Source organism: Otolemur garnettii, unplaced genomic scaffold (genome assembly GCF_000181295.1).
Source record: "Otolemur garnettii isolate 467f Iridium unplaced genomic scaffold, OtoGar3 scaffold00007, whole genome shotgun sequence".
Taxonomy (NCBI): Eukaryota; Metazoa; Chordata; class Mammalia; order Primates; family Galagidae; genus Otolemur; species Otolemur garnettii.
The window spans coordinates 14,392,503-14,418,068 of NW_003852402.1; the positions used below are offsets into that span (position 1 = coordinate 14,392,503).

The 25,566-nt window shown below is 42.4% G+C and overlaps 1 protein-coding gene across 1 annotated transcript; it reads left to right on the plus strand.

Annotated features, from left to right (window-relative positions):
• Positions 1–647: 647 nt before the first annotated feature.
• On the plus strand, positions 648–25,566 carry PRDM4 (PR/SET domain 4). The gene is made up of 11 exons (XM_023509435.1): positions 648–915; positions 4,286–4,419; positions 5,200–5,385; positions 7,706–8,500; positions 12,064–12,213; positions 13,619–13,737; positions 14,713–14,798; positions 15,845–15,972; positions 16,923–17,234; positions 18,801–18,969; positions 23,903–25,566. The coding sequence occupies exons 1-11, from the start codon at positions 905–907 to the stop codon at positions 24,213–24,215; spliced, it is 2,403 nt and encodes an 800-aa protein (XP_023365203.1). The 5' UTR covers positions 648–904; the 3' UTR covers positions 24,216–25,566.

Sequence of the window (25,566 nt, forward strand, 5' to 3'; positions counted from 1 at the left end):
GAATGTCATGAAGGCTGAAACCCTGAGTCTGTGGGACTCGGAACGCACCCCTGGCGTACACCAGCAGGCCTGGTTGCCTAGCAACTGTGGGTCGATCGCTCGGCACTCGATTAGATCTGGCCGCTTCCAGGGGCGGCGCTCCAGGCCGAGCCTCTTGCCGCCTGTCCGCTGCGGCCCGGTTCCCTGCGCTGCGCACGCGTGGAGGGGGACTGGGCGGGACGAGCGGGGGCGCACGCACTGGGGGCGGAGCGGCGGGCGCCCAGAGTGGCTGAGGAGCCGGAAACGCGCCGCCGAGGGTGCGGCCTAGAGGAGGGGTCGGGTCCGGCGGGAAACGTTAGTCGAGTAGCCCCTGGGCCGAGGGGGCCCGGCGGGCAGGGAGGGCCAGAGGCGAGCTCTGCCCGCATGAGGAACAAAGCGGCGGGGCAGGCGCGCGCGCTCCCTGCGCAGCCAGCAGGTGGGCTGCGCGCGGGCCCGGCTGGGGCGGGGCGAGGCGGCGCTGCCCAGCTTGCGGGCCCCATGCGGGCGGGAGACTTGGCTGCCCTTGGGTGGCGGTGTCCGCAGCTCTTGGGGCTCTCCGGTCGCGAGAGGACGGGGGCTGCATCCTCCTAGGGTTTTTGGTGACGGCTCCTGTTCCTCCCTTCCCCCAGATTGGGCAGCCTCCCCTTCCGAAGCTTTTGGAGGAAAGGCCCCGGGTGTCCCTCGGCATGCCCCATCCCGGGGCGGCGTGTGCGGCCACCAGCCCTCGGGAGAAGTTGGGCGGCCCCGGGCGGCCCCGGGGACGAGTGGCCGCGTTGGTGCAGCGGTTGTAGGCAAGATGCGGTAGCACGTGACCCTGGAAAGCAAACCCTGATGCCGGTTCCCCGCCACCCCAGCACTCTTTTCTCTGACACTTGGCCCCTAGTAGATGCATCACAGGTGAGTGGGGAGGCGGATTCACCTCTGGTGACATCTTTGGAAACCATTTGGCAAGGGAATGTCCAGAGTTGATGCCTTTTTGTGAGTGCGTGCCAGCCATTGGGAAAGTTACAGGTGTGATTTGCAAATGAGTTTCTGTCCCAAAGGGGACAAGAAGTCCAGAAACGAGTATTGGGTTGAATGTACTATCATTTATCCTGATTTATTCCAAACGTGAAAAGTTGTTCCAGATAGCTATACATTTGTTGTTGGCTGGTTGATACCTTTTTCCTGTGTCTTTCGGTTATTTGAGTGTTAGTAATGTCTTTATCTGGATTACAAGATATATTTTTATCTCATTATCATGCTTTACCTTGAGTTTTGCTGGTTACTGTATGGCAAGGCTGATAAGAGTGGGGAAACTGGCTCAGCACCTGTGGCTCAAGTGGCTAAGGCGCCAGCCACATACACCTAAGGTGGCGGGTTCGAATCCCCAGCCCGGGCCCGCCAAACAACAATGATGGCTGCAACCAAAAAATGGCCGGGCATTGTGGCGGGTGCCTGTAGTCCCAGCTACTTGGGAGGCTGAGGCAGGAGACTCGCTTGAGCCCAGGAGTTGGAGGTTGCTGTGAGCTGTGATGCCATGGCACTCTACCCAGGGGGATAGCTTGAGGCTCCTGTCTAAAAAAAAAAAAAAAAGAGTGGGGAAACTAAGTTCTTAATTCTGCAAGCTTCATGCTGATGTTTAAAGTACTTTAAGGTAACCATGCCAGTACAGTAACAGACAAAATAAATAGTTGGATTTAACCTGTTTTTTTTAGGGCCCTTGGAAAGGCTGTAAGTTTAGAATGAGAAAGGGAAAACACAACTTCATTGAAATTATTGAAATTGTCCATTGCATTTTGAAAAGTGGCTACATTTTAGTTGGCTTCTTATGTGTCCTTGTAAGAAAACGATGTGACAGAAACTGGCAGATGGTAACATAGTTTAATTAGAAACATGCGTAATCTGTAGAAGTATGTAGGAAATGATTTTACCACAAATGAATGGAGAGCGAGCTTGGTATCTTGATTCTAGCCCTTCTTTCAAGATTGCTTTTTAGCATCCCATCTAAAAGGTAGTTAGGATAGAATTGCACTATAGAATGAGAAAGTCTTATCTTATGAAGATCATACTGTAACATTCCCTTCATCTGCTTCCTCTCTGTGGGATACTAGTTACCTTCGCTTTATGGCTGCTGAGGTCATCACATTTTAGTGACTCACAACAAAGCAGAAATCTGCTGAGCTTCTGGCATTAAACTCTGGTTTGAACTGGTTTGAGAAAGCCTAGGACTCAACCTAGAAACACCATTTTATCTCGAGATTAAATACATAGATTAATATTTGGGAATTTTCAGAATGAGAGTTGAAGCTACATACAGACTTTTAGTTGCACTTTTAAAAATCACCATATCCACTTTGTTGTAGACTGTTGCTAGGCTCCAGTGATCATAGTGTTTTATAGTTAGGGTTGAGCTATAAAGAGTTACAGAAAAAGTCCGTTTTCAACCAACTGAAGCCCAGAAACTTTCAAAATTAATGTAGCTGTGTCTTCTTTAGGCTACAAGGATTTTTAAACATTCTTTTATAGCATAATATTTTCACTAATGTGCTATCCTTCATAAGGTATAACCTTATTTTCTGTGTTTCTAGCTGTCTTTCTGGTAAGGATGATGGATTTGCTTTGCTCTATCCAATCAAAAAAACATTTCAGAGGGCCTGTTCTGTACAAGGTGCTGTTCTTGGTTGGCCTTGTGCATTTTATTGATGTTTGAGAATTTAGTTTTATGGAATAGCTGGCCATCGATAAGACTGAAGCCTGTGGATATAGAATAGTGCAGGAAGCAGGTCTCTGTGGAACATTAATTATGCTCCACAATATAAATAGGTCCTAATGTACTGGCACTGTATGAAAGGTAATATATTTCTTTTATTGTAATTATATTTTTCTTATTGTAGTTAAGTACTTGGGTTTCTTAAATTAGACATATCTAAATGATTGTCTGATTAGACATATCATTTAAATCCCACCTCTGCTTCTTACTAGTGATGTGATTCTGGGTTAAGTTTCTTAGCCTCTATGAATCTTAGTTTCCTCATTTTTATTTATTTACTTTTGAGACAGAGTCTCACTGTGTCACCCTTGATAGATTGCTGTGGCATCACAGCTCACAGCAACCTCAAACTCTTGGGCCTAAGTGATTCTCTTGCCTCAGCCTCCCAAGTAGCTGGCACTACAGGTGCCCACCACAACCCCCAGCTATTTTTTTTGTTGCAGTTGTCATTCTTGTATAGCTGGCCTGGGCTGGGTTTGAACCTGCCAGCCTTGGTGTACGTGGCGGGCACTATAACCACTGTGCTACAGGCACTGAGCCAGTTTCCTCATTTTAAAAATAGGATTAAGAATAATACCTTCCTCACAGGAGTTAGGATGATTAGGGGAGAGAATTACAAGGGAAATCACTTAGCCCAGTGGCTAAGCGTGTGGTAAGAGATGACACATGTTAGCTATTATTATTTTCAAGCTGATTGATAAAACTCACAGCAACCTCAAATTCCTGGGTTCAAGTGATCCTCCTGCCTCGGGTTCCCAAGTAGCTGGGACTGCAAGTGGGTTCCACCAGGCCTGGCTAGTTTTTCTATTTTTAATAGAGAAGGGGTCTCACCTCTCTTCAGGCTGATCTGGAACTCCTGAGCACAATGGAATTCCACTGAGCCTAAAAGTAATTTTTAGTAAAGTTCTATTAAAGGTTACATGATGAACCTTCATGGGTGGAGGATATTAAATGATTAATTATTAAAACATTGGTATAGAATCTTAATAGAATGTTGACCCATGGGGAAGATACAGTGCTGCTTCTTATCACTCATAATCTGAGCCAGACCCATTATCATTTTAACTCCTAGTAAATGATTAGTAAAAATTCCGTGCGTAGGTTAACACAAACTGCCTATAAAACTACTGGGTTGACGTATAAGCCAATTGGAGAAAATAAATACTGCAAAAGGAAAAGGTCCATGACTTAAAAAAAAACAGATGGTCATTGCCATCGCAAACTTCGCTTTAGGTCCTGTGCATAGGATTTGGATCAGGATAGGCCTGAGTTCAAATCCTGTTTCTGCTATCAGGTATTGACATTGATATGTGATATTGAAATTAGTGTATGTCTCTGAATCCCAGTTTTCTTATCAATAGAAATATGGCATATAGCTGTCTAAGAGGATTGTGAGTGTAAAAATGAAGTAATAAAATGCAAGTCCCATTTCCCCATCTGTACTATGTCAAGTTTTCGAGTCACTGAGGCAGTTTTTTTCATAACTGTTAATAATTGTACATGCTCTTTTCCTAGGATGAATGAAATGAACTTGAGCCCCGTGGGGATGGAGCAGCTGACTTCATCCTCTGTGAGCAATGCCTTGCCAGTCTCAGGAAGTCACCTGGGGTTGGCTGCCTCACCCACTCACAGTGCCATCCCTGCCCCAGGTGAGTGGTAAGGGGAGCCTCTGCATTTCAGCACCAAACTGTTACCAGGGGAGCCTAGAAGAGATGAGAGCCCCTTAGTGGTGGAAGAGAAAAGCCAAGCAGGCCTGAAGGGTGGCTCTACATGTGGTAGATTAATGGGAGAAAATATTTTTGTAGAGTATTGGCGTTCTGGTGCATGGAAGGAGCAATTTTTTCTTTTATTTATTTAATTATTTATTATTTTTTGAGACAGAGCAGCCTCTAACTCTTGGGCTCAAGTGATTCTCTTGCCTCAGCCTCCAGAGTAGCTGGGACTACAGGTGCCATTCACAAAGCCCTTCTATTTTTAGAGGTGGGGTCTTGCTCTGGTTCAGGCTGGTCTCAAACCTGTGAGCTCAGGCAGTCCACCCGCCTCGGCCTCCCAGAGTGCTGGGATTATAGGCATGAGCCACCACACCTGGCCAAGGACCAGTTTTTTCTCTTTTGGTTTGGTAGCCTTTCGTCTAGAGCTGTGAACTTGGCGTTTTATCTAGGGCTACCCATTCATTTGGTTCACAGTGACAGATGTTAGCTATTATTATTTTCAAGTTGATTGATAAAACTCACGGCAACCTCAAATTCCTAGGACTACTTTGGTTAATCCTGTTTGTCAGTGTTCACAGAGTATCATCTATCTAGGGATAAAAAGAGTTACGATTTTTGCCTATTTGCAGAAACCTAAGAGTTTAGCCAATGGTTATAGGGAGAATTGTAAAGTAATTACTTTCTTTTAATTGAAAAAAATACCGTTTTTTTTTTTAGGCCTTCCAGTGGCAATTCCAAACCTGGGGCCCTCCCTTAGCTCTCTGCCTTCTGCCTTGTCTCTGATGCTCCCAATGGGTATTGGGGATCGAGGGGTGATGTGTGGGTTACCTGAAAGAAACTACACCTTACCTCCACCACCGTACCCTCACCTGGAGAGCAGTTACTTCAGAACCATTCTACCTGGTAAGTGTTAGAGTTATTTGGGGTGTTACAAAAAAAGAATAGAGGTGGTTTTTCACCTCAGCTCTGAGGATTTGAATAACACTTTTTTCTGTTTGTCACTATTAGATACTGATCTCTAGGTGGGGAAAAATATCTTTGTATTTATTTACTTTTCCTCTTAAAATGTACATGTAACACGTTGTTAATACAGCAGTTCCACTGAGCTAACCTTCTTAGTTGCACACACATGGTTTTCCTTTCTTCTCCTTCAGCATCTCCTTCATTCAGTGGCCATAATTCTGTAGTTCTAATTCTTATCCACCACTGTGGCATCCTGTTGAAGTGTTGTTTTTCAAAGTTGATTGATTTTTCTATTCTGTTATAAAAGTATCATATATTCATTTGAGAAAATAAGGCAAATAGAAAGACCAGTAAGTTGTGTCATCTTTTTGATGTACTTTCTTCTTATCTTTTATATTAGTGTATAATATAGGTTTTGACCATTTTTCTTTTTTTCTTTTTTCTTTTTTAGAGACAGGGTTTCACTCTGTACAGTGCAATGGCACAATCAGAGCTTACCGCAAACTTTGAACTTCTGGGTTCAAATGATCCCCTCATCTCAGTCTCCCAAAGTGCTGGGATTATAGGCCTGAGCCACTATGCCTGGCCCATTTTTCATAATTTAGTATCATCCTTTTTTTTTTTTTTTTTTTTTTTAAGAGAGAGAAGACCTTGATATGTTGTCCATGCTGCACTTGAACTCCTGGACTTGAGTCATCTTCTTGCCTCAGCTTTCCAGTAGCTGGGACAATTGACACACAGCTGTGCCTAGCTTAAGACCATATTTTCTAAACAATTGTTTATTTCTTTCACTTAACGTTTTTCTCTGCTTTTATGTAGTTATTTTCCTTTGCTGCTGCGTGGTTTTTATATTTATCCTTTTTAATGATGCATTGCATTCTACTAAATGGATATTTGATTGGATAGTCAATCTTTATTGTTGGATGGTTTGTTTTTTCCAGTTTTTTGATTCTTTGGTTTTTCCAAGTTTTTATTACCTTTGTGACTAATGTTCTTAATAATATCTTTGTATATAATACTTGAAAAACATATAGAGAAGATTATACCATGTAATTTTTGGGGTAGAGGGTATGAACATTTTTGAGGTTCTTTTTCTTTTTTTTTTTTTTTTGAGACAGAGCCTCAAGCTGTCCCCCTGGGTAGAGTGTCGTGGCATCACAGCTCACAGCAACCTCCAACTCCTGGGCTCAAGCAAGTCTCTTGCCTCAGCCTCCCAAGTAGCTGGTACCATAGGTGCCTGCCACAATGCCCGGCTATTTGTTGGTTGCAGCTGTCATTGTTGTTTGGCGGGCCAGGGCTGGATTCGAACCCTCCACCTTAGGTGTATGTGGCTGGCGCCTTAGCCACTTGAACCACAGGCACCGAGCCATTTTTGAGGTTCTTAATAGATGTATTTTCCAAGTCAGGTATGCTGGATGTATGCTTATAGCGCCAGCTCCTTACGAGGCTGAAGCAGGAATATCCCTTGAGCCCAGGAATTTAAGGCTGCAGCGAGCTATGATCATGCCAGTGTACTCTGTCATGGGCAAAAGAATAAAAACTTATTTCTTGGGACGGCGCCTGTGGCTCAGTGGGTGGGGTGTCAGCCCCATATACTGGAGGTGGCTGGTTCAAGCCCAGCCCTGGCCAAACTGCAACAACAACAAAAAATAAATAAAAAATAAAAACTTACTTCTTAAAAAGATACATATGTATGTACACGCACACAAAGACACACACATATACATTCCTACTTCACAAAGAGGTTTTAGTAATTGACGCTCCCACTGGCAGGAAAGCAAGCACCACTTCACCACATCGTCACAAGCATGAGTGTTGATGTTTTGTTTATTTTAATAAAGAGGTACAATTGCAACTTGTTTTGAATATATCGGTACAATAGCTTAATAAAGTAAAACTTAAATATATCTAATTTTTGTTTTTCACATAGATGATCTTTTAAATCATTTTACTTTTTAATAATAATTAGTGGAACAAATTTTAGCATCTTCAGATTCAGGAATTGTAATCACGTATATAACACTTAAATGGTTAATTGCCATTCATCATCAAGGGAATAGATTAATTTTTTAGGATTTCTGAGATTTATAGGAAATAATTATGGTATATGTATGTTGCTATTTATAAAGTATAATGATTAAAGAAGTGTGAAGTTATTTTAACTTTGTCATATTTGTAAGGACTATAACTAGTACTTGGAATTCCTTATATTTAACAATGTACTAAAAGTCTCTGATATCTCATCTTTTCTTTTTCCTAGGCATTTTATCTTACTTAGCTGACAGACCACCTCCTCAGTATATCCACCCCAACTCTATAAATGTTGATGGTAATACATCATTATCAATTGCCAATAACCCATCAGCACTCGATCCCTATCAGTCCAATGGAAATGTTGGATTAGAACCTGGCATCGTTTCAATAGACTCTCGCTCTGTGAACACACATGGTGCCCAAAGTCTTCATCCCAGTGATGGCCATGAGGTGGCCTTGGACACAACAATCACTATGGAGAATGTCTCTCGGGTTACCAGCCCGATCTCTACAGATGGAATGGCAGAGGAGCTTACAATGGATGGTGTTGCAGGCGAGCATTCCCAGATCCCAAATGGTTCCAGGAGTCATGAACCTCTCTCTGTGGATTCCGTGAGCAACAATCTTGCAGCAGACACTGTAGGACATGGTGGTGTGATACCCATTCATGGGAATGGCCTGGAGCTCCCTGTGGTCATGGAGACAGACCATATTGCAAGTCGGGTCAACGGGATGTCTGACAGTGCCCTCAGTGACTCCATCCACACTGTGGCCATGAGCACCAACTCTGTAAGCGTGGCACTCTCTACCTCACACAACCTCGCCTCCTTAGAATCTGTTTCCCTCCATGAAGTTGGCCTCAGCCTAGAACCCGTGGCTGTGTCCTCCATCACCCAGGAGGTTGCTATGGGGACAGGTCATGTAGATGTATCTTCAGACAGTCTTTCTTTTGTACCACCTTCACTGCAAATGGAAGACTCCAATTCAAACAAGGAAAACATGGCAACCTTGTTTTCAATTTGTGAGTTTGTTTAGCCTCTCTCTTTCGGAAATATTGATTAAAAGGGCCATCATCCCTCACAAGTTTCCCAAGTCTGGCATCAGTTGAGGGAGTATAGAAAGTAACTAGAGTTTGGGATTTTTCTTTGCCTTTGGATTGTCCTTTTCTTCAAGTAAGTAACATGGTACATAAACATTTAGTTGGTTCTTGCAACATCCTCCTGAAGAAATGCAACATAAAGTAGTCATTCCTGTGTTTTATAAGTAAGTGTAGCCAAGTGAAGCAAGGCAAGTTAACAGTCTTGCAAAGCAGTATGGTAAGTGTGAAGATGGGGTTGAGTGCCTGGTACTAAAGTAACCTGAAGAGCAGGCTAACCAGGCCATAGAAAGGTCAGGGAAGACTCCCTTAGCATAGACCTAAAGGACAAGGGAGAGTCAGGAATATAGTTAGCACTTGTAATGCGTACAGTCATGAGTAGGTCAGAATTGTAGAAGCATAAAATGGGGTGAAGAGAGGGGTCATGTGCGAGAAGTAGGAGCCAGAATGCAAAGGCTCTAGACCAGGAGTGAGGGTTGGAGTGGGATTCTTGTAATGTGAGGATAGATTTAGAAGCAAGCAGGGTCTGGCCTGGAAGATGATCCCATAACTTAAATGAAAAGATTATGATTTTCCAACAGAGTAGAGGCAATTAGGGTGAGGAAAAGTGGAAGATTTACAGAAAACTCAGTTGAGCTTGTTGATAGGATGAAGTTTGAGGAAGGGAAGGAGACTAAGTAGATAGGGTAATGAAAGGCAGAGGATTGGATTTTTTTTTTTTTCTGGAAGAGTGATGGTCCAATTTTTTTTGTTTTCATTTAGATCGCTTTTATTTCTCATGTAAAAGTCAGTCCACCTCTATGCATGTTGGTTTCAGTGTCTGTAAATTACCCACGAGCCATGTCTACTGAAAAAGTGACGGAGCTCAGAGAGATGTGTCTGGAAACGTTTAGGGGCTGTGAACGTTAAGATGTTAATTGGGGCCAAGGAAGTGGAACGAGGCCGTCCAGTAAGCATGGAACGGCGAGTCCAGCAGTACAGGAGCCACGGCCAGAGAAGACTGAACGGGGGTCAGAAAAGCAGGAGGAAGCCCAGGACAGTGTGGTGCCACAGAAGCCAGGCAATGGGGGACCTGTACTAACGTTTTATAGTCTCCAGCTTAGGATTTTAAAATATTTTAATCCAAGAATATATAAGACTCATGAATTGCGCAAACTATAAGAGGTGGCCTAAATAAATAAGCTTATTGATTCTTTCCTAAGTGGGTAAGCAGAACTACTTCTAAACGTGTGTCTTTTTTCATGAAATAAAATTTACAGATACATTCTAAAGTATACAATTTAGTGCTTTTCAGTATATTCACAAAATTGTGCAAGCATCAGTACTATCTAATTTTAAAACGTTTTTAAAATTAATCCCCCCCCCCCCAAAGAAACCTCATGCCCATTCACAGTCACTCCTCATTCCCTTCTTCCTCCCTGTTCTCGGGCAACCACTCATTTTCTTTCTATCTATGGATTTGCCTGTTGTGGACATGTCGTGTAAATGGAATAATAACGACACATTGCCTTGTGCGTCTAGCTTTTTTCCCGTAACATAACGTCTCAGCTCGTCCATGGTATAGCACGGCTAACACGTCACTTTTTATGGCTGGGGAACATTCTGTAATATGAATGTACCAGGTTTTGTTTATCCATTTACCAGTGGATGGACATTTGGGTTATTGTTTCTACTTCTTTGGCCATTATGAATAATGCTGCTGTGAACTACTACTCCCAAGTTTTTATATCTACATTCATAGATACCTAGGAGTAGAATATTTAACTTTGTGAGGGAGTGGCAGACTGTTTTCCAAAGTGACTGTCATTTTATAATTCTGGCAGCAACGTATGACAGTTCAATTGCTCCACATTTTTGCCAGCACTTGGTTTCATTTTCTTTTTTGTATTACAACCATCCCAGTGACTGTGAAGTGGCATGTCATTGTGGGGTATTTTGTGTGTGTGTGTGTTTTTTATAATTGGGGACAAGGCTGGACTTGAATTTCTGGGCTTAAATGATCCTCCATCTCAGCCTCCCAAGTATCGGGGACTGTAGATAGGGAACCCAAACCTGGCTACATTGTGGTTGTGATTTGCATTTTTCTAATGACCAGCAATGTTACATCTTTTATGTACTTACTGGCCATTTGTGTATCTTCTATGGAGAAACTTCTAAGTATTTTTTGCAGTATGAAATCTAGATCTCCTTTGGAGCCAATTCCCCTTCTTAAGAGCATTAGAGAATCACTTCTCTTGTGTGTAGAGGATCTTGAATCTGGTAATTCAAAGCATTTTTAATCAAGTAGTAGTTGAAGAAATGAGGTGTTATTTCTATTTTGCCTAAATTTGAAAACTTATCAATGTTTCGTGGCACAAGTAAAAATTTCTAGAGTGTTGCTTAAGAAAATCTGACCCTCAGATAGCCATGGATCTAAGGTTTATATATTGTGAATGAATTTGGAAGGTTTGAACTCAGTCATTTACTAATAGTGTCATAAATACTGTTACTTAACAGAGGGGAAGGAAAGTGTAAAGATGATCAAAAGAAGCTGTGTGGAAGACACTCCCAGGCTGGGAGAGGTGAACTTGCAGTGAGAATAGAGTATAATGTATGAAGGCAGCACTCCCCTGACAACGCAGACAGACAGACATGTGAATAATGAGAAATTAAGAGTTTTAAGCAAATATATCTGCAAGAATATGATTCTAGGCTCGGCGCCTATAGCTCAACTGGCTAAGGCGCCAGCCACGTACACCTAAGGTGGCGGGTTCGAATCCCCAGCCCCGACCCGCCAAACAACGACTGCTGCAACCAAAAAATAGCCGGGCGTTGTGGCGGGCGCCTGTGGTCCCAGCTACTTGGGAAGCGGAGGCAGGAGACTCGCTTGAGCCCAGGAGTTGGAGGTTGCTGTGAGCTGTAATGCCATGGCACTCTGCCCAGGGGGACAGCTTGAGGCTCTGTCTCAAAAAAAAAAAAAGAATATGATTCTACTTTCCCTTTAAAAGAGCAGGTTGCATATTTTATGGTCTTGAGAGCGTGTCACCATAACTTGGTTGGCCAGGTTGTGGTGAAGCAGAAGAGCACAGTGGTACCGCTGGCTCTGGCTCCACTGTCCTATAAGATCACCTGCGTATGGCCCTGTGTGACTAGCATTTCAGCTTAGTTTCCTCTTACAGTATAGCACTGGGATCTTGTAGATCTTAGGGCATCATATCTCAACCTGTTGCCTATCAGCTTACTGGAAGAGACAGTGTACTTGGTGACAGGTCTTAATGAAGTCTGAAGGGTGGTATAAAAGTGGTAGTACACATATATTTTAGTGTAAGAAAGAACCACTTTGATGGTTCTTTCTTACACTAAGAAACAGTTCTTTGATCAGAATATTTCTCATAGAAACTTGCTTCTTACTGGTTACATGTTAGTACTTGGCATTTAAATAAAAAACCGTGTGGTAACATAGCCTGCTTGAACTAAACCCGCTTGTGTTGCTCACATTTCCTCTGCAGGGTGTACTCTCTGTGACCGAGCCTATCCCTCAGACTGCCCTGATCACGGACCGGTGACTTTTGTTCCTGACACTCCAATAGAGAGCAGAGCGAGGCTTTCTCTCCCAAAGCAGCTTGTTCTCCGCCAGTCAATTGTGGGAGCGGAAGTTGGTAAGAACATTGGAACCATAAAACCCCATCAGGTCTCTCCTTCCTTTGTAGGGTAGAGTTGTAAAATGCTGTGTGTATAATTTATTGATTATTTGATTGATCCAAAACAATTTATGGTGTAAGATTTATGCTTTTAGGGAATATTTGTTTTGTCCACTGGCAGTAGCAATATATCAAGTTGAAAACTTTGTTAGGAAGCCTCTCCGCTCTTAGAATCAGAATTGAATAGAGGAAGGAATTCTGGCCTGGGCCTGTGAAGCCTTGACTTCTTTTCTTAGCTGTCTCATTCACTAGCAATTACCCTGACAATGAGCTCCTTGAAATTTAGTTTCTGTTACAGAACCATGGAAAATTTACCACTGATAATTTTATGGCACAAAAGGTATTTAGAGCAAGTGTTTATAAATTGTCTCATAACACCTTAAGAATAAGGAATGCAGACTCCGGAGTTCACTTACCCATATTTGAATTTAGCATGGCCTCTGAGTTACCATGAGTTTCTTTGAAAATAGAACATTAGGTTCATTATTTTTTAGCTACACCTTCAGCATGAAAGTACTGAACAGCTGAGATGATACAGAGTAGAGCTTTAAGCATACAAGATTTTAGAAATTTGATTTATTTTATAGTAATTGCTTTATATTTAGAATAGTGTTTTCTGGGTTTTTAAAATGTATTAACTCTAACATTATGTATATGGGGGGAGGGGTTCTGTAAGTTCCTACCCAGATGGGTACACTGTACAGGTATGTGCACCCTTCCTGGGTGAAGGGTACAATTATAGCTTGGACTTTGCCTTATAAATGCAAACAACGTAACCTAACTGTATGTGCCCTCATAGTAATCTGAAATTAAAGAAATGAATAAAATTACATATTTGGAAAGACATGGTTAGTTCCTTTTATATAAAACTGAGTTACCAGGGTCAAGAGGGTCTCACTCTGGCACCCAGGCTGAACTGCAGTGGTGAGATCATAGTTCAGTGCAGGCCCCAATTCCTGGACTCAAGCAATCCTCCTGCCTCAGTCTCTCAAGTAGGTAGGACTGTAGGCACCTAGCACTACACCCAACTAATTTCTAAAAAAATTTTATAGAGACATGGTCTTACTATGTTGCCCAGGCCAGCCTGGTCTTGAACTTCTAGCTTTAAGCAATCATTATACCTGAGCCTTCCAAAGTGCTAGAATTACAGGCATGAGCCACTGTACCTGGCCAAAAATTTGTGATACTACTCATATTTCCAAGCTAGGACGCACAGGCTTAGCTACCTCTCGGGGGTGTTAGCCTATCAGTTCTTAGGTTCACTGAAAATTATATTCTTTGCTTAGGGTAAGCACCTCTCTCTTCTGTCTCCTATTAGTTGTTTAAATAATTGAGTATGTAGTTGGAATCCTTCCACTGATAGGTGTGTGGACGGGAGAAACCATTCCTGTGCGGACTTGCTTCGGGCCTCTCATTGGCCAGCAGAGTCACTCCATGGAAGTCGCAGAATGGACAGACAAGGCAGTTAACCACATCTGGAAGGTAAGTGCCGATGAAACTTTGCTGTGACTTTTGGCGGTTTTTATTATGATGAGGTAGTTAAAAAGTGATATAAAGTCAAAATCACCTAGGACAGATACAGTGCTATTTACTTATCAGTCATTTATTTAATATGACATCCTCTCTGTCATCCTTGGTAGCCAAGTTATAATATACAACAAAGTATCAGCTACTGGAAATAGGGGCCAAACTATTTCAGTTTTCATTTTGGGAGGTAATCCAATGATTTTAGTCATTTTAATTACTAGTGGCAGCTGAGGCCATGGACTTTGTTTACATAATAAAAGTCTTACTATGTAATCACCTGAAACATTCCTCAAGTATTTACCTTGGGAAATAATTCTAGACTTAGAAGCTAAGATTATTTCTCTCGTTTTCTAATGGTAAGGGCTAGAAATGCAAGGTTTGACATGAACAGCTATTCCTATAAGTTGTTTATATAAAATCTTTGTTAATGTATTGGAAATGATGCTTGCAAAATTGAAGTGAGGGGAAAATGAGTCTTGTGATAATTGGGAAGGGAAGGTACCACTGTCATCAGGGGCTTTAATTTTGGTGTCTAAGATATAATGTAGGAATGCTAGGTCCAATTGGAAAGATGAGAGGGAATGGTCCTCTGCCCTTAGTGAACATTCATTCATTCACTGCGTACTCTGTGATAGGCGATTAAGGCAGTAGACAAGTCAGTTTTTTGTCTTCCTAGGGAAAAGGTGAATAATCAAGAACAAAGTGATTCTCTTCACTGAGCAGTAACTGTAGGTCTTTGGTGGTCTTTACTGTATTGCTGGGGAGCGGGATTAGTGAAATGACCAGGATGTAGAAGGCAATCCTGTATTTTTGCACTGACTTGGAAAGCTGGGACCTACTGCAAACGAGCAAGAGGCATTGTTGGACTGAATTTAGCATGGTCCTTTATTGCTTGTCAGTTCATTTGACACGTTTGCTTTCTCTTGGCAGATATACCACAACGGTGTCCTAGAATTCTGCATCATTACGACTGATGAAAACGAATGTAATTGGATGATGTTTGTGCGCAAAGCCAGGTAAGAGTATCTTGGATGAGACACATGGCTGCTGTTCAGAGGTTTTTAAATAGGAAGCTGCTTTTTTTTTTTTTTGGAGACAGAGTCTTTCTTTGTTGCCCTTGGTAGAGTACTATGGAGTCACAGCAACCAGCAACCTCAAACTCTTGGGCTCAAGAGATTCTCTTGCCTCAGCCTCCCAAGTAGCTAGGACTACAGGCGGCTGCCACAATACCTGGCTATTTTTTTAGAGACAGTGTTTCTCTCTGGCTCAGGCTGGTCCTGAACCTGTGAGCTCAGGCAAGCCACCCACCTCGACCTCCCAAGTGCTGGGATTACAGGCATGAGCCACTGCCCTGGCCTATGAAATAGTAAGGAATCACAGGATTCAAAATATACCTGTACCTGGGCATACTTAAAGGCTTTTCAACTTTTTCACTCCAGTAGTGGCCCAGTAATAGTGGTATAATAGTGATTATAAATTACAACACATGAAACTGTACTTCTTTTAATGAGCAATTTATTCAGCTTACCAGTGCACTGAGGAATGATGTATTCATCATTAAATGTGCAAGTGGGTGCCTTTTCATTATTTTGGCTATTAGTCACCCTGTCAGACTGTTATTGGAGCTAATTCTTACTCATCTAGCTGTTATCTCTATGTCTTTGTCACATTGTTTAAAACCTCATTTTATAGGGCAGCGCCTGTGGCTCAAAGGATTAGGGTGCCAGCCCCATATACCAGAGGTGATGGGTTCAAACCTTGCCCTGGCCAAAAACTGCAAAAAACAAAAAAACAAAAAACCACCTCATTTTATATACTTTTTTTGCTTCCTATAATAGACTCTAGTGTTTCTGACTATAAAGGGTAATCAATTCAACTGATATATGGAAAATTCTGTTTCTCTATGAACCCCTCTTTTTACGTAGTATAGGGGATTATGAAATTGTTCCAGAGAAAATATTTCTACCTAAACTTTCATACAAGATTTTGCCACGGGGGGACTGGTGTGTTTAGTACACATTTTGAAATTAATGTGCTTCATCTACTAACTGTGGTAACTTAGGAATCGGGAAGAACAGAATTTGGTGGCTTATCCTCATGATGGAAAAATCTTTTTCTGCACCTCTCAAGATATCCCTCCTGAAAATGAACTGCTTTTTTATTATAGCCGGGATTATGCTCAGCAGATTGGTAAGTTAGTGTAAGACTCGTTTGTCGTAAATCTAGCCTAGTAAAAGCACCAAGACTAGGAATAAAGTTTTGGTAATGATTTACATGTTAGCTGAAGCAAATCATATACCTTTGTATATATAAAAGCAAGCTATTACTCCTGTATTAGAAGTGTTTAAAATCTGTGCGGTTCTTCACAAGCAGTAGTCATAGAAAATGATCTTTTATGGTAGGACTTTGGCGTTTTGAAGTTCATAAGGCTACATATTTTATCTATTTTGTTTTTAATTTCAGAATATTATGAGGGTACAAGTATTTTAGCTACCTGAATTGCTTTTGTACAGTTTTATACAGTTACAAGTGTCTCCCTCACCCAAGTAGTGTGCATTATACCTGGTAGATATGATTTTACCCACCCCCTCCTCTCTCCTTCCACCTGCTTGATTTCTGTTGAGTGTTACTTCCACATGTGCATATGAGTATTGATTGATTAGTTCCAATTTAATAGTGAGTACACTGGGGTTTATTTTCCATTCTTGTTATACTTCACTTAGGAGAATGGTCTCCAGTTCCCCTAAGGCTACTTTTTGAGCCAGTATCATTAAGATTTAAGATCATGAAGTACAGCAGTGACCTTTGATTTGATTTAACCTGCATAGTCTCTTTGATAAGTGATAAGTGATGATATCACTTTTATGATAAGTGATATAAGAGTTTGTGTGTCCTGTAAAATCTAAATATTTTGCCTAGGAAGGTTTTGTAATCCGGTATTTACCAACTGCTCTCTATGTGACTGGTATATTATTTCAGATGCAGTGGATAGAGCCTTGAATACATTCTAGTTTTATAGGTAGGGAGCAAATTGGAAATTTGGGTAGGAGGGAGAAATGCAGGGAACTATTGTTAATATCAAGAACAAGTTTCAAGATTTATGTATCAGGAGACATTGAGTCATAATTTTTCCTTAATAGGTGTTCCTGAACACCCAGATGTGCACCTCTGTAACTGTGGCAAGGAGTGCAGTTCTTACACAGAGTTCAAAGCCCATCTGACCAGCCACATCCATAACCATATTCCCAGCCAGGGCCACAGCAGCCATGGGCCAAGCCACAACAAAGAGAGGAAGTGGAAGTGCTCAATGTGCCCGCAAGCCTTCATCTCTCCTTCCAAACTTCATGTCCACTTTATGGGGCACATGGGCATGAAGCCCCACAAGTGTGATTTCTGTAGCAAGGCGTTCAGTGATCCCAGCAACCTGCGGACCCACCTCAAGATACACACAGGTAAGTGTACTGGAAGATCAGATGGAATTTTCTTGGCAGTTTGAAAATGGGATAGTAAAGGCTTTGTAGAGGAGTAGTATTACAAGTGGAGTTAGGATTTTCAGAGCCAGCATGCAGATTGCTACTGGTGGGACCTCACTGGGTGGTGAACCTTGGTCTGATGATTAAGGTTCCTCTGAGAGTGCAGCTTCCAGTTTTTAAGTGCTCCACTTTCTAGGTATCCCCACTATAGTTTGAAGATGCTGGAAAAATGCACTTAATAATCAGGAAGTTGATCAGTGTGTTAAGACATGAATCAAAGGGAATTCTGTAGGAGCGGCCTGACCTTCCCATTAGTGCTCACCCTTGCTCCCCAACCAGAGCCAGTCTCCCCATTGAGTATAACTCCATAGACACTGCCAAGCTTTGTTCTATGAGCTTCCATCTACTAAACTCCATGCAAACCTACCTCTTTTTTTTTTTCTTTTTTAGCACTTATGTTTTTCATACGTTAAAAACAGTTATTTCATACAAAATAACTGATAAAAGTTTTAGTTTTCTTGGTTGGGTTGTTTGTTATTCAGATCTTTAAAAGGAGTTTTCTTCCTTATCTTTTTACATTAAGACTGAATAGTTGGAACGGAGATCATATAGCCCATAAAGCCTAAAATACTACCTACTCCTGTAAGAAAAGGGTTGCTAACCTCTAGCTCAACAGGGTCTTATTTTTTTTCTATTGAGACAGAGTCTCACTATGTTACCCACAAAAGAGTACCGTGGTGTCACAGCTCACAGCAACCTCAAACTCTTGGGCTTAAAGTGATTTTCCTGCCTCAGCCTCCCAAGTAGCTGAGTCTACAGGTGCCTGCCACAATGCCTGGCTTTTGTTTGTTTGCAGTTTTTGGCCATGCCCAGGTTTGAACCCACCACCTCCGGTATATGGGGCCAGCGCCCTACTCCTTTGAGCCATAGGCGCCACCCTGTCTGGCTATTTTGTTGTTGTTGTAGTTGTCACTGTTGTTTAGCAGACCCAGGCCGGGACCCCACCAGCCCTGGTGTATGTGACTGGCACTGTAACCACTGAGCTATGGGCGCCAAGCCTATTTTTCATTTTTGGAAGGATTTTATTTCATTCCTGGTTTATGACATCATACCATGTTGTATGTTTAGAAAAGATAGGGAGAAAACTATAAAATACAGCTTATAAAAAATATTTGCCTTTAGACAAGTTCTAGAGTTCATGAGATGTTTTTGTTTAATAATTGTGTCAGGTAGGGCACTAGGATTATGTTTTTTCAAATTTTATACAATGTATCAGCTCAGCTATGAACATCAAAAATAATGTGTATTTCTGTCAGAGATCCTAAAGGGGTCTTATTTCTTAGCTTTCCTGGCTTTGGTTGGAGAAGGCAAGCTCAGTGGCTCTGAGTGGTTCTGGGTAGACAGCCCTAGAAAGAAAGTCAAGTTTCACTTCGGGTCAGCTCTGCATTGTTCCTGCCTCTACTGTGCACTATACATGTGTCTGTTAGTCTTGAGAATGCCAGCAGTTGTTTCATTCACAGTGTGATAATTTGAGTCACTTTGCAGGTCAGAAGAACTATAGGTGTACTTTGTGTGACAAGTCTTTCACCCAGAAGGCTCACTTGGAGTCCCACATGGTCATCCACACGGGCGAGAAGAATCTTAAGTGTGATTATTGTGACAAGTTGTTTATGCGGAGGCAGGACCTCAAGCAGCACGTGCTCATCCACACACAGTAAGTTACCCTGTGGCCCAGACGTGTCCCTCAGCGGTGAGCTGTTGTGTGGCCAAGCCTGCCAGCTCAAGGGCTTAGAAGTGCTGACTCATCTCCGTGGGGCATGTAGCCAAACCAAGCTGGGAACACTAAGGTTTTGGTTTTATCCAGAAGGCTTCACTTGTTTGCTTTTTCTGTTTGTTTTTTTAATTGTTCACATCTACTCTGTATTTTTTACTCATGTTTCAAAACATAATCTCATTTGTTTCTTTTTTTTTTGAGACAGAGTCTCACTATGTCACCCTTGGTAGAGTGCCATGGCATCACAGCTCACAGGAACCCCAAACTCTTGGACTAAAGCAATTCTCTTGCCTCAGCCTCCCAAGTAGGCACTCACCACAACGCCCGGCTATTTTTTTGTTGCAGTTGTCATTGTTGTTTAGCAGGCCTGGGTGGTTTGAACCTGCCACCCTCAGTGTATGTGGCTGGCACCACAACCACTGTGCTATAGGCACCGAACCTCATTTGTTTCTTAATTGAACAATTTTTAAAAATACCTCCTTGATGCCCAGCATTGTGCTAGATGGTAGCAGAACAGAGAGAGACACTGTCCTTGTCTTTAAAGAGCTCACAGTCTTGTAAAAGAAACAGACAGGTAAACATTTATCATACTGCACTGCAGCTGTTAGACTAAGCCGGGGATGCTGAAAGCTGGCAGTAGAGGAACATCTGAGCCAGCCCGGGTGATCTGGGAAAGCTTCCCGGTAATTTGAGCTAAGTTTTAAAGAAGATAAATCAGAATTATAGAGGAAGGCAAGGAAGAGTAAGGAATAAGAGTGGTATTCTAGACCAAGGGAATGGCATAGACCGAAACATAGATGAGGAAAAGACTGTCGAATACAAGTGATTCTTTATAGTTAGAACATAGTGTGCCTCTGAGAGAGTGACAGAGTGAGAGGCTGTAGCCACCAGGAAGAGCCTTTTATCCTAGTAAGAAAATTAAATTTCATGCTAGAAATAAACAGGAGCCACTGAAGGATCCACCATTCTCCTCCTACCCCTGCATACCTGGAATCGTTCTCTTGCACTGTGTGTGCATGTGTGTGTGTGTGAGAGAGAGAAAGAGAACTGCAGTAACAGTTTTGCCATCTCAACCATTTTCAAGTGTCCAGTTCAGTATTCACATTGTTGTGCAAGCCCTGAAGGATTTTAAGAAAAGGAGTGTCACGGAGAGATGCCCATTCTGTAAAGGTTACTGCAGTAACTGGCAGAGGATGACTGAAGGAAGGAAGACCAAATATCGGGAGACCAATTAGGAATTCAATTGATGTGAATCCCATTAACTGTCTAGTCTGTGTAAGCCACAGTGGTGGCAGAGAGAAGAAACGTTTTGTGGACCTCAGCTTTTAGCAAGTGTTAGAAGAGGGAGAAGACAGGATGAGCTTGTGTCATGCAGGTACTCTTTAGACGTTCAGGTTCACTGGAACCTGTCTGTATTACTGGGTAGTTTGGACAAACATTTTGTATTGATATCAGCCGTTGTCTGCTGCTTAGTCACACTGCTACCTGAAACACTAAATATCCAAGGAGTCTGGATCTACATTCCTAACTCTAAAAAAGACCTTTTAAAACAGTCTTTGTTGGTCTCATTATTAAATAGTGTGAAATTTTAGAAAATGAGGAATCATCAAATATTATATAGAATTATACAATGTTAGAGCTGAAAGATCTCTGGGATTGTCTATTCTGACAGCCTGTCTAATCAGCTTCTATTGCTGTAATAGAATACCACAGATTGGGTGGCTCCAACAACAGGGCAGAGACAGTAGAAGAAGGCAGCCACGAGCCAGCCAGAAAAGGGCCCTCAGCAGCACCCACCCCTGCTGCTGCCCTGATCTCAAGCTTCTGGCCTCCAGAACTGTGAGGAGGCAGACTTCTGTTGAGAGAGAATGGGAGCTCTGGTCTCTTCTTAAAAGGACACTGATCCCATCGTGGAGGGCCCCCTCTCGTGACCTCCTCCAACCCTAATTACCCTCCAAAGGGCCCACTTCCTAGGGCTACCGTCCCGTTGTTAGGGCTTCACCATAAGAATTTGGGGCTGAGGGGACCAACACTCAATGCATGACGCTGCCCATAATTGCCTGGGGAATGTGAAAAACAAAAATTGGTGCCAGGACCCCACCCCTGGGAATCGTAATGTAATCATGAGTGGAGCCCTGACCTTGGTATTTTAGGAAGCTCTCCAAGTGATTCTAATGTCCAGCTTGGGTTAAGAAGTACTGCTGAGTTTGTTCAAGTGAAAGACTAATTTCCATCATATATTTTTAGCAAGTGGACATATATTATTTCCTAAATATCTCACAAATGTAGTTTGAGGAAGTTTTGCTTGAACCAAACTGATATCTGCCTCTGTTTTTTTATTCTACATCTGCCCTTTTGAATGATACACATGTTTAATATTCCTTTAAATTGACAGCCTTCCATAAAATTTATGGTCACCATCATGTTCTTATCAAACCCTTTTTCCTCAGGCCAGATGTCCTTAATTTCTGTAACTTTTCTTCGTTATACCTAGTTTCAAATTTGGTATCCAAAAGTCAACACAGTATCCTGGATGGGTTCTGTTCAGTATATAGTAAAGTAGTTACTACTACTTTTACTTTAGTAGTAGTACTACTCCTACTGTCTTTCTTCCTTTTTTTTTTTTTTTTAAAGAGATGAGGTCTTGCCCTGTTGCCCAGGCTAGAGTGCAGTGGTGTCATCATAGCTCACTGCAGCCTTGAATCCCTGGGCTTAGGTGATCCTCCTACGTCACCCTCCCACGTAGCTGGGAGTCCATGTGTGCATGCAGCCATGCCCAGCCGTTTTACTTATTGTTTAAGTAGAGATGGATTCTCATTATGTCACACAGGCTGGTCTCAAAATTCCTGGTCTCAAGCGATCCTCCTGTCTCTGCCTCCCAAAGTGCTATTGCCTTGATCTTGACCTTGACTTTATTCCTTCAAGTGATGCCTACTGTGCACTTGTTTTTTTCTACCCACTTCACAGCATAATGCACTATAAATCATTTTGAGCTTAGCTGTATAACTCTTTCCATTTGGGTGGGAAACTATTAAGTATTGGCCATGTTCATAACAACTGTGGATCTGGACTCTGTCAAGGTGAGGAAATATGATAAGCCTCTTTGCCAAACTCCTAGAAAAAGTTTTATGGACTCTCTTGGGCTCAGCACCCATAGCTCAGTGGTTGGGGCACTAGCCACATACACTGGGGCTGGTGGGTTCGAACCCAGCCCAGGCCTGCTAAATAACAACGACAACTACAACAAAAAAAAATAGCCAGGTATTGTTGTGGCCGCCACCTGTAGTCTCAGCTACTTGGGAGGCTGAGGCAAGAAATGGCTTAAGCCCAAAAATTTGAGGTTGCTGTGAGCTGTGAGTGACCAAGAGTGACAAAGTGAGACTGTCAAAAAAAAAAAAAAGTTTTTGGACTCTCAAAACTTAAAGCTGGTCTAGGTCAGTCACATAAAAACACTATAATCAAGATATTTTTGAGACTACCAAGGCCAACAAAGTGAGACCCTGTCTCAAAAAAAAAAGTAGATATTATACTATTGGCATTCTCTTTATTTATCTGCTTAAAAGGCAAATGCAGGGAAAGCTCCTCTCCCCTGAGAGTGGAAGGATTGTGGGGACACTGGCTTTGCCCTTCCTCTAATGAGGGGAAGACTGGTGAGGTTGACTTTCTGGGTCATTGCCTCTAGTCTCCTGGCCTTAGATGCCATCTGTATGATTTTTGTCTCCAATCTCGTATGTGTCACCATCACTTACCGGCACTGATGATTTGGATGTCCACTAGGCATCTCAAACCTAACATGTCAGAATGTGACTTTATTTTTTCCTGAAAAGATGGGGCTCCTCACTCCTAAACTGGAGTGCAGTGGTAGGATCATAGCTCACTGTAGCCTCAGACTCTTGGGCTTAAAGGATCTTCCCATTTAAAGCCTCCCAAGTAGCTGGGACTGTAGTCGTGTGCCACACTGCACCTGGTGAAAACTCTTTTCATTTTACCTCACAAACTTGATTGCCCTCAGTGTTCCCCAGCTCATTAAATGGTACCACCATTCACCCTAGTGGCTGCAGCCAACTTGGCTGTTGGCTTGTTGGAGTCATCCTCATCTCAGTCCTTTCCGTCATTCCTTCCTTCATCTGTCACCTTGTCCAGACAACCAGGCCTCAGGAGGCTCCCAGTTGACCTCCCTGCTACTGCTCCTGTCTCCTCTGTTCCCAGCACAGGTGTGGACACACACGGTGTTCTCACCATAGTGCCAGAGCAGTCCGTTTGAAAATACCTCAGTGACGGACATGCACACATGTATATTGATACAACTGCAGTGGAAACAGTTGCACAAACTAGTAAAGTTGAAGATGTGCATGTCCTTTGACTCAACTACACAGCTCTTAGAGGTATGCCACAGAGAAATTTATAACGCACATCACCTTACAAGCATAGAAAGGTTCATAGGAGTCTTGCTTATAATAATAATAAACTGTAAACCATAAAAACATCCATTAGCAGTAGACAAATCCATTATCATAGATAAGGTGTGGTATTGTATGTTTGTAAATAGTATACAGCAGTGGAAGAGAACAAATTACTTACACTTGCAGCAACTTCACTGAACTTCACAAGCATCTTATCGAGTGAAGGAAGCAAGATGCAAAAGAAATACATGTAGTATCGTCCTGTGTGTATAGAATTCTAAAACAGGCAGAATCAGCCCCTGCTGCTCAAACCAGACAAATGTTTTATGACTTCTATATATCTCCTATAAAAACCGGCTTCTAGAAGGGTAGAGCTGCTCTGATAATACCCTGAGCTGGTGAAGAGTAAGTATGTGCCTCACTTGTCATTTGTAACCCCAAATCACGTGTTTTTTCTTGTATCCTTTTAGAGAACGCCAGATCAAATGTCCCAAGTGTGATAAGCTGTTCTTGAGAACAAATCACTTAAAGAAGCATCTCAATTCTCACGAAGGGAAACGGGATTATGTCTGTGAAAAATGTACAAAGGCTTATCTAACCAAATACCACCTCACCCGCCACCTGAAAACCTGCAAAGGGCCCACCTCCAGTTCATCAGCACAAGAGGAGGAAGAAGAGGATGACTCAGAAGAGGAGGATCTGACAGACTCTGTGGGGGCAGAAGACTGTAGGATTAACAGTGCTGTCTATTCAGCAGATGAGTCTCTTGCTGCACATAAATAAAAGAAAAAGCAGCAAGCAATTTGGACGGATAAATTGCAAAGGGAAAAACACATAACCACTGATCCACCACAGTGGTCTTTTACATAAAGTGGTTCCTGATTTCTTTTCACCCAGTAGTCAAAACAGTGAGTGGGAATGATAAAGCACTTACAGGAGAGTATCCTGATGGAAACACTTTAACACGGACTGGGGAAAGAGCATGGGTCCTATTTTTAAGTGATGGATGGGGAAAGTGTCACCTTTGAGGTCTGTTCTTATTTACATGATAATCTGGGAGGTGCATTTACTGAGTCAGAGCTGCCTTCTGCCCAAATTTATTTCTGATTCTTCCATTATTCCGTTTTCCTCCTTGCCCTACAACTTGGTAATACTCTAAATTTGGTTCTGGCACCACAGCCATCCTGGTTGCTGATTGTATTTTATGAAGACTCTTATGACTTGTGCTCATCCTGGAGTGGGTTAGAACATAGCAGCACGAGTTACTTTGCAGGTGACACATTTAAAGCAGCACCTGCTTAAGCCGTCTTGGCTACTTGGGAGTTTAGGGTAGACCTTGCTTCCTAAATTTTCAGCCAGTTTTCTAGAGGACAAGTAAAAAGGGAATAGTCAGTTAATAGGCAGTGATGGAGAGAAGAAATGGAAGGACACCTGGCCACTGTCCAAGAAGTTAGTTTTGATGGAAGCCAGAGCATACCATATCACTTGGTTATGTTTACATATTGTTAAAAAGTCAGAGACTTAGATACGTCTCTCTGACTCCAGGAAAACCTCTAGCCATTCAGACAAAGGGGACCTGGAAGAGCCCAAATAATGCCTGCTGGATTGCCTCCTGACAGCAAGTATATGCGGCAAAGTGGTACCTCAGCCCATGGAAGGGAGAGAAAGGTGCAGCCTTTGACAAATACCAGGACACCATTACAGTGCTGCCGATTCAAAACAACAAATGACTCCAAATGCATTGGCAGGTTTGCAAAGTCAGGCCTTCCCAGTTGTCTCTGTGCTGAATAACCTCACCAGACAAGAATGGAAGATGCCAGAGGATTTGGAAGGTAAAGAAGGCTCAGTTCACCACATGGGTCTGCTGTCAGCTCCTGGCTTAGTTGATCCACCCACCCCCATGGTCTATGTGTTGCTCATGCACATCTAGCTTTGAGCAAGAGGCAGACCTGTCCTTCAGTCGTCAGGGTTGATGGAACATGCTCTCCTGCTCAAAGGCACAACCTCTGGGCTGGAGTAGAGGACTCTGGTGGGAAGGTTTTGCTGCTAATGTATTTATGGAATGAATGTATTTCATTCAAATATGTATTCCTCTAGGAAGGATTAAAATAAACACTTTTTTAAAAATACAGGA